The 9,931-nt window shown below is 40.4% G+C and overlaps 1 protein-coding gene and 1 pseudogene across 1 annotated transcript; one reads left to right on the forward strand and one right to left on the reverse strand.

Annotated features, from left to right (window-relative positions):
- The first annotated feature begins 3,867 nt into the window (after positions 1-3,867).
- LOC114455661 (uncharacterized) lies at positions 3,868-7,716 on the forward strand. The gene is made up of 2 exons (XM_028437039.1): positions 3,868-5,187; positions 5,585-7,716. The coding sequence occupies exons 1-2, from the start codon at positions 4,284-4,286 to the stop codon at positions 5,587-5,589; spliced, it is 909 nt and encodes a 302-aa protein (XP_028292840.1). The 5' UTR covers positions 3,868-4,283; the 3' UTR covers positions 5,590-7,716.
- A 1,811-nt stretch (positions 7,717-9,527) lies between these two features.
- LOC114455765 (uncharacterized) lies at positions 9,528-9,645 on the reverse strand (annotated as a pseudogene).
- Positions 9,646-9,931: the final 286 nt, after the last annotated feature.

The raw sequence follows: 9,931 nt of genomic DNA on the forward strand, positions 1-9,931 counted from the left end.
CTTGGGGAGCAAAGTGTAGTGTAATAATTTATTCATCTAAATGTAACCCAAAACAGAACATCACAAATACAAGCCCAAATAAATGAAATGTCTGAAAGAAAGGGTAATAATTTTCCAACCAAAAATCAATAAGCCAGAAATAAAGTGCAACCTTTTGCAAAATGTAACATGAACCTTAAAAACAAAACATTTAAACATTGGAAGTACAAGGATGGGAATATTATGACAGCAGATCCTGGAACAAGACTGCAAAATGTTGCAACAATTTATTTATTGTTAATCTTATTTTAGTTCTCTTCTTAGGTCGTGTCGTGTTAGTGCACATGTGGCAATACCAATTATCAGTATGTGGAGTTCCTGTTAGTCCTGCACAACAATAATGAATTGCTCAGAAATCTACGTGTTCTGTTCTCAAAATACCAGTAATATGTTACACATTTGCAGCCGTAAAATGTCCCATTTCTATATTTTTTGGTTCATATGGGTTAATATACCAGTAATGTGTTTATATGCATGTTTATACCCTCAAAATTACCATGGAATTTGGGCTTTTACTCGGACCCCTCATCATCACGTCTCTGGAGAAGAAGACCCTCCGCTGCACCTCAGCACTTTAACAACTCACTAATTTCATAATTTAAATACACAATTTCTACCTTTGTTTTTCTGTTTGCATGTCGTTTGCTTCGTATTTAATAAAATGGTTTCTCCAACAGTTGGTTAAATCTACACATTTATACTGTATATAATGCACATGCAGGATGATGTGTAACAATAATCAGTAAAATTAGCTCTAAACACATTTTGTAGAACTAAATATAAGGTTATGCTGTGAACAGAAAGAAAGGAAGACGAGCCAGATAATTCTAAACTTTAGAATATAATGCAATCATAACTTTTAATCATAAATATGACTCTTCTCAAAACAACACACTTTGATATCTTTGTCACACAATATCTAAGCTTCCAGTGAATAATTTACAAAAAAAAAAAAAAAAGTTCACTGATGGTGACATTGAGATCTCAATGTCACCATCAGTGAACTTTTTTTTATTTGTAAATTATTCACTGGAAGCTTCTCTGGTGATGTGTGCAGTGGTTGTTGTTAATATTGTATGAAGTCAACATTACTGCAGCTCTGCACATCATTGTTGTCCTGTTAAAATATTTTTATACAAACTTAAACAGACTTAAAAACAATCTGAAATTAGTGCTGACTCAAGTAAATCACCTTTATTATGCATTATAACAATCTGTTCCTTAAGTCTCTAAATTATTGAAACAATTAAAAACATCTCCTAAAAAATAAAATTACAGAAAATTAAATAATCATTTAATATACATTTCAATAAATAAGTGCATCCCATGTTGACTCTGAGCTTTATTCTGTCTGTTGTCTGTAGAAGTGATGGGTCTAGATCAGATGATGGAAACTAGGGTCAGCTCATGGTTTTAATGTCCAGGGAGGGGCGTGTCCACTCTGCTTGGACTTAAAGAAGAAGAAATAAAAGAAGAGTTAGATAATGTCATGTTCATCAAAAGGAAAACTGAAAGTGATGGAGATAAATATGCTCAGATGGACACACACACACACACACAAAGTTTAAACAAACACAGAAATACTCTGTCCTAAATTGTCTCACACATTAAAAGCATCTATTTACACATATTAATGTACACAAAGACTAGCTCTACAAAATCAGAACGACATTTATTGGTCCAGAAATTAAACTGATCTTACCTTTATAGGCTCAGTTTCCTCCTTTGTTTTCAAATCTATTTGAACCTCCATTCATGGTGGTTTTTATCGTCAGAGAGAGTCTTTCATTTTTAATAAATCCACCGTTATTTGGTCTGTTTTAATCTCTCTTTCTCACTCACTTGGTTCTCTCTGTTCCTTGTGTCGATTTCGTCAAAACAAAGCGGCATCTTTAATGTTTCTGTTACGTGTGAGTAAAATTACCACAATGTACTGACACTGGCTGTAAAGAGCAACTTATTATCTTTCATAAACTGGTGGAATTTCTCTGATAGAGCAAATATGAGCAGAGTTACAGTCATTTAAATTAACGTGATGCGTTCAGGGGCCCTGGGAAACCCAGTCCGTGAAAAGAGCACATGTCTGGGTAAATCTTGGTTTATAGTTACCCTACGCAACAGAAAATATTAAATTAACAGAATGTACTGTCAACAACAAACCAAGAGTCGCTTAATGGTGACGTAACGCCAAAGGTGTGTCATAAATTAATGTGATGATCTGTTTCTCTGTGGGAACCGCGTTGAGCTGGTGATCACGTCCATTCTACCGTGTCAGAAAAGGGACAGGGAGGGGGGGATTCCTGCTGTGAGCTTGGAACGGCCCCAGTTGCCAGTGTGAGTACACCCTCAAGGTAGGAAATATAAAGGGTGGGGAAGAATAGATTATTTTACAGTAAGGGTGGGATGTGAAGTTGTAGAACATATTGTGCTTATGTTGTGTAATCAATCCAGTATAGTGACAAGTGTGAAGCTTAGCTATAAAGTTGGTGGCTGTGGACAGGGGGAATGAGTGAGTGGTAATACTTAAAGCAGGTATTTGGGATTAACGTGTCTAAAGTTAAGCCCAGTATGAGTTTTATCCCACATCCCAAGGCATGCCAGTGCATCGTAGACCAGTATATGTACAAAAACCTCTACCGCAAACCCAGGAACTGCCCCGGGCCCACAGATGCAGCCAGGCCAGCAGAAAGAGTGAAGGCCAGGGGGCCCCAGGCCACCACCCCACGGCCGAGCAGCCCCCCAGAAGCCCCCAAGATCCCTGGCCGAGAGATTAAAGATGGCAGCCACCACCCCCACACACACATCCGAGGAAGCCCCCAGCAGCCGAGCACCCAGCGCATCCCGCCACTGACCCCAACCCCAAGGCCCCCCTCCCAGCATCCCGCTCCCCCCCACCCGCCCACACCCATGTACCCAACCCCTCGAGGGGAGGCCCCAGAGAGCCCCCTGCCCGAGACCCCAGCAGAGGAGCCAAGGCCTACGCCCAGCAGACTGCCAGAGCCGCGCCGAATCCCTTGGATGGTGTCATCGGGGGCAATCGCCAGCATCTGTGTTTTGCCTGAGTTTAGTTGCAGGGAATTTGCACCAAGCCATTGTTTAACTTGCGCAAGACATTTCAGCAGCAAGTTTAATTTCTGGGTCTCAGAGGTCGTAAAAGAGCAGTAAAGCTGAATATCATCAGCAAACAAATGATAGGAAACATAATCAAAGCTCTGAATAATTTTTCTTACTGGAAGGACATGGAGTATAAATTGGGCCCAAAACAGAACCCTGAGCAACCCCGCACAACAAATAGGCAGAGTCAGACAGGATCTGATTTGCAGAGACACTAAAGCTCCTCCCTGATAAGTAAGATGAGAACCATGCAAAGAGTCAACAAGATTTGGTGACTGACATTGTCAAATGATGACGAGAGATCTAACAGAACCAGGACAGTACATTTTCCAGAGTCCGCAGACATCATAATATCACTAGACACTTTAAGCTGGGCTGTTTCCGTGGAGTGATGCTTATGAAAGCTGGACTGAAAAGTGTCAAAAATGTTGTATTTCTCCAAAAGTACCAACTGATCGAAGACCACCTTCTCCAACACTTTGGACAAAAATGGAAGTTTTGAAGTGGGCCTTAAATTTTTTAAGTCTGTTTGGGCAGGGATTAAAGTTTTCCGTCAGGGTGACGGAATTCCGTCAAATTAAAATTATGAGACGGAAAAATTATTATTATTATTACAACAATATTATTACTACGATTACACCGCATAAGAAGAGGAAGAAGACTCTTCTTCCTCTTCTTATGCGGTGTAATCGTTATTATTGTCCGGCCGGAAACGACGCTCAGTGATGGACGGTCCGCCCGGACAATGTCAGGGCGAAAATCGGGAGAATGGTGGCCCCGGGAGATTTTCGGGAGGTACACTGAAATTCGGGAGTGACCCGGGAAAATCGGGAGGGTTGGCAAGTATGTATGGATATGGTTGGGCCATGGATAAAGATCAGTTTATAAGGTAAGTTAAAAAATGTTCTGCTTTTCATGTTGGCATTTTGTCGTTCTGCAGTAAGCTAGCCTAGGCTAGCGGCAGTATAACCAGTTGAATGTATAATCTTCAGTGTAGCGGTAGACATTTCGCTATTCTACCTTATGGTTTACGGTAGATTATTGCGGGGCGCGTTTCTCTTTGTTGTTTGGATTCAGCATGCTTAGTTCGTAAAACCTTCCCAGGTAACTTGACTGAGCCTAATGACAGCATGGAGTCGTTGTTTGCTGAAGAGGGTACTGACACTGGTCAAATTGACGGGAAGATAAAAAACAAATGGAGATGGGCTTGGTTAGACGAAGCGGGGGATGATGGAAAGCTGTTTCGCACATGGTGCAAAAAGATGACATTGTCAGGTGTGTGTATGTGCGTTATTTGTCATAAAAAAATCCCGTATGGCGGCAATGGCAAGAAAGTGTTAGCACGCCATTCTGCAGATGCTAAACACAAGGCTGCTGTTCGAGCGCTGAAACATACCTCCTCTCTGCCTGGTGCCGTTACAGTAACAGCCGAGGCCCCCATTTCCATGGCTGATCGTGTGTGCAACCAAAAAGTGCGCATATGTGCTTTCATAGCTGAACACGATCTTTTGTTTACTCTAGCACAGCCCCTAGTAAAACTAGTTACTGCCATGGCCGAGGATCGAAGTGCTCTTTCTAGATTGTCGATGTCAAATACACACGCTTCGTACCTGTCTACACATGGCATTGGTGCCCAGTTCAAATCTGAGTTGTCATCCAAGCTACAGGGTCATATGTTTTCCCTCACTGTTGACGAATCCACCACCACTAACATGGACCGGGTTGTAAACGTGCTTGTGAGGTACTTTGATGACGATAGGCAGAAAGTACTGACCCAGCATTTTGCCTCAAGTAAGGTCAATATTGCTGATGCAAATACGCTCACACACACACTGACGGATATCATGCAGTCCAATGGTCTGGATTGGGACCAAACTGTGTCCCTTTTGATGGACAACTGCAATGTAATGAGAGGGAAAAAATCAGGCGTGGAGACACAAATTAGGTTGCAGAACCCATCACTGCTGGACATTAGTGGGGCCACTGTCCACATGGTTTCCAATGTAGCAAAGGCTCTGTGTAGTCCATTCCAAGGATATGTGGAGGAGTTTTGCTTGCTGCCTCCTCCAGGGCCCCTGATGCCCCTGCTGCCTCCTCCAGGGCCCCTGGGCCTTCCACTGCCTCTACTTCCAATAGAAAGTCAAGCCAAAAAAAACGAGGGTCAGGTGTAGCCATGCTTGAGACATTTGGCTTTGTGGCTAAAAAGAAAAAGTGACTTCTGAAGTTTTGCCATGTTTGCAGCTGTTTGGGGTCCAAAATAAAATGTTTACTGTAGTCTGTTTTTGTGAGGTTTAAATAAAATGTGCACTGGAATCTTATGTGGACAATTATTTCTTAAATAAGCTAGGTAAAACTTTTCTTGAAATTATTGAAACCTAAATGGTTTGACCATATTCTTAAGGGCCTTTTTGAGACCAATTTAAATTAGTACGATAAAACTATGATGGTTGTTGATGATTGTCATTCTGTTTTATAGGTGTGTGCAGGTGCCTATGTGGCAGCCGCTTGAGTCGGAAAAGCACTTTGGATGTAGTGGGCTACTGTTAAATCACTATATAATGCATACCATGTGGGTTGGGCTTGCCAATTTCTTTTCAGTCAAATCATTTTTTTTCACTTTAATCCCTGGTTTGGGTCCATTTTCAGTTTTTTGAGAAGTTCCACAATTGCATGTTTAAAAGAACTGGGAAAAACACTAGTTGAAAGTGAAAAGTTGATCAAATTGGTAACCCAGGGGCCAATGACATCAAATAATTCTAGAAAAAGTCTACAGGGCAGAACATCGGACGCACAAAAAGAAGGCTTCATTTTGGTTACCAGAGCTGAAACATCGGCCTGTGTTATAGGGCTAAAAGAGGACCACTCATGGGGAACAAGCTCAACAGCACCAGGTGTGCAAGGCGAGAGCATTGAGAGTTGATTTTTAATATCCTGGATTTTATCGTTAAAAAACTTTCGAAAATCATTGCTGACAGCTTTACAAAACACTGGTGTGAGAGGACAAACAAACAATAGTTGATGGTATCAAACAGTACTTGACGTTTTTTCTTATTCGAGGTGATCAGTTTACGGAAGTAGTCAGATCTGGCATGTCTTCTTTAAATGAAATGATAAAAAATAAGTTCCCGAAGGTGCAACCTATGGACCTCAAGTTTGATAGACTTCCATAGACGCTCAGTTTTCCGACATAGTCTCGTCATATCACGGATAACATAATTAATCCAGGGACACGCTGCTTTATGAGTCACCAGATTAGATTTGACAGGTGCAACCTGATCCAAAATAAGCTCACAGTGGCCATTAAAGCCATGGATGAGGCTGTCCACATCATGACATTCCAAGAACATTTTCAAATCAAACATAGTGGAGAAATCAACTGCAGTGTTCTCAGTGATGATGGGCCTCTGTGACCTAAACTCAGAAGACACAGGTTCAGGACCGGAGATTAAATCAAATAAAACACAGCAATGGTCGCTCATGTGGACATCCTCTACACAAAGGTTGGCAACATTAAGGCCAAGTGAAAAAACAAGGTCTAAAGTGTGACTCTTTTGATGGGTAGGGCCAGAGACATGTTGCTCAAAATTAAAAGTTTCAGTCACTGTTAAGGTTCCACTGCTGGGCAGGACGTGCTGTCAACATGAATATTAAAATTTCTAAGGATTAAAAAAATTTCCAACTTTACCATTGAGGATTAAAAGTCACTAAAATCCTTTGAAAAGACAGCAGCAGGTCCAGAGGGACAGCAAACCAACAAGTGGGCTAGGGGAACCAACCTTAAACATGTGTGATTCAAAGGAAGGGAAGACTGAATGTTCATCACTTTACAGGTGAAACTGTCCCTGTATACCACAGCAAGACCACCCCCGTGACGAGAGAGGCGGGGCCTCCCAAAGACCGAGCAGCCGTCAGAACAGAGTTTATTTAGATGAATAAACTCACCTTCTCTCTGCCATGTCTCAGTAAAAAACATTAAATCCAAATTTTTCCTGGTAAAAAGTTCATTCAGGGAGAAAGATATATTCACTATAGAGCGGGCGTTCAGTAGACCAAGCTGAATCAAGGGTGACGTCACGATCTTCGTCTCAGCTGGAAACTCTTTTTTTTTTTTGCCCATTCCAATTCCATCACTGGACCATAAAATTAACGGCACATACTCTTTTGCTGTTTCCCGTTGCAAATTTCAGCTGTTAGGCAATGACCTGAAAAGATGATCAACAATGGTCTTGGTTATGCATTGAAGTTAACTTTTTGGATGCAAATTACAAAACACGCTTTATTCGGAAGAAATAAAAAAATAAAGAAAATGGACATTTCTCCGGCCCTGAGTGGATGTCATTAAAGTGTCATCTGAAAGGTTGAGGTCTTTGTTTTGATATTGATCTAAATGATGTTCTGTAAGTGGTGTTTCAAAATGTATTTTTCCCTTGGAATTCAGGTTTGTTTTTGATTCACAAGGTTTGAGATGCAGTTTTTCTAAGATTTAGGTTAGCAAAATAATTTTATGGATGACATGATTTTTTTTTTTTTAGAAATTGTATGCATTATATCTGAAAATTTTTTTCCTGGGTATTGAGTTCATATACTGAGATAGTCACCTACTCAAATAAAGTTTCATTTCTAACTTTACAAACAAAATTATTAGTCATTTAACTCATCCACTTGGTCTAAGGTTTCTGCACAATTTTTTTATAGGATATTCTTGGAGATCAACAAAGATCATTTCAAAGGTTTGATCAGTTTAAGCAGGTCAGAAAATTGATGAATGGATCAATAAACTGCCAAGTTGACATACATTCTGATTTCAGTACTGGTTGTGTGATGTATTGATTGTAATGCTGTTAGACTACCTTGCCACTTTGGGACATTCTACTATTGAAGGGTTATGTGTACATCAGATATAATAAAAAACCAGTGTGGAAATACACCTGAATGTGGTCAGTCTCCTTTCTAACTAGCATGTTGATGCTACAATAAGTGATATAGTTATTCTCTGACTGTCTGGAGAAGATATAATCGTTAGCTAGCTTTATTGGACAAAACACCAGCTATATCATGTCTATCGTTTCTTATTTTTGCCTTAGTCTGTAGATCATGTGTGGCATCCTGGGGTCTCATGTACAAAAGGTACGCAAGCCAAAAAATGGGTGTACGTCAAAATCATTGGCAAAATCCGGCTGTATCAGAGCTGGAGTGAGCATGGAAATGTGCAGTGCTTCCGTTGAGTTCTGAGGTGGCATACATACGTTTCTACATCTATTGATTCTTTAAATTGCAGGGATTTATTGGGCCTAGTACCCAAATAAGATAGTTCATTCAAATTAGGGTTTTGTGAGCGTAACAAAATCTGTGTGAAAAAATTGTATTTGTAAAAAACACTGGCCCTCATTTGTCTTGCATGAAAACAGGTGCAAAATCTGAGTGCACATTTGGTTGTATGATAGGACCAATGTGGGATTTATAAAACATACAGTAAATTGCAGTGTTTTGTGTAGTAGTCAGTTTTATGAATAAGCATCACTGAAACTGTCAAAGTGAAATTGAGAATAACAATATCCTGACCTGTACTCTTAATAAGAATATTGATTGTTGTGGATGACTGTGACAATTAGAATGGTGCTTTTTCTGCTTGAAACTGATTACAACATGTTAGCTTAACTGTACAGAGCTATGCACTAACTACTGATTAGGTGTGTAGAATATTGTTATTCATTGTAACAATTTATGGTGCTGCTTATACTGCTCAACACTTGTTAACTACAGATTTGAGGGGTTGGGTACTAATCATAATGAGTTAAAAAAAATTTGTTATCAAAATATGATGTGATCATTGATAATGCTGGAGAAGCTACAGTCGGTGAGCTTAATGGCATATAAGAGCCAGAATATTATAAATAAGAGGACATTACAATTAGCAGACACCTTTATCAAAGGGGATGTCCATAACATGAGCAGTTAGGGTTAAAGCACTTGCTCAACATCCCACAGTGATGACCAAGGTTGGGCTTGAACCAGTGACCAGTAACTGTCCAATCTTAGAAAAGTAATTGTTTCCTAGTAGTCCAAGTGTTGAAGACAGAGGTCAGTGGTGGCATTAATTTTATAATAATAATGCATCAATTGTATATAGCGCTTTATCATAGACACTCAAAGACGCTTTACAGAATTAAGGCATTATTCTTTCACTCCACACTTAGTGGTGGCAAACTACTGTTGTAGCCACAGCTGCCCTGGGGCAGACTGACGGAAGCGAGGCTGCCATAGTGCGCCATCGGACCCTCCGACCACCACCAAAACTCACTCACTACGTTCATACTCGGCAATGTAGGTGAAGTGCCTTGCCCAAGGACACACTGACAGATGCGACTGCCACCCCACTGTGGCACCTGGAATTCTCAGTGGTCTCCCATCCAACTACTAACCAGGCCCAGACCTGATTAGCTTCCAAGATCTAACAGGATCGGGCAATGACAGGCTGGTGTGGCCACGTTTTAATGATATTTACTGATATTAAATGAATAATGGTTTCTGTACGTGCTTTGAATCTCCTCAAAAAAAACTGCTATTATTATAATTATTCCCCCCACCCAAAAATTATGTGGGTCCTCATGGTTATGGCAATTGTTATAATAGAGAATGCTATGGTAAGGAGGAAAACAAATTGTCAGAAGTGGGATTTGAACACGTCGCCAGGTGAAGATCAGAGGGATATTCTAGAAAGGAAGTTCAACAAACTCTGAGTCTATTAATGAATTTTGTGTCGTGGCTCAGGTAGTAG

This window comes from Gouania willdenowi, chromosome 21 (assembly GCF_900634775.1).
Source record: "Gouania willdenowi chromosome 21, fGouWil2.1, whole genome shotgun sequence".
Taxonomy (NCBI): domain Eukaryota; kingdom Metazoa; phylum Chordata; class Actinopteri; order Blenniiformes; family Gobiesocidae; genus Gouania; species Gouania willdenowi.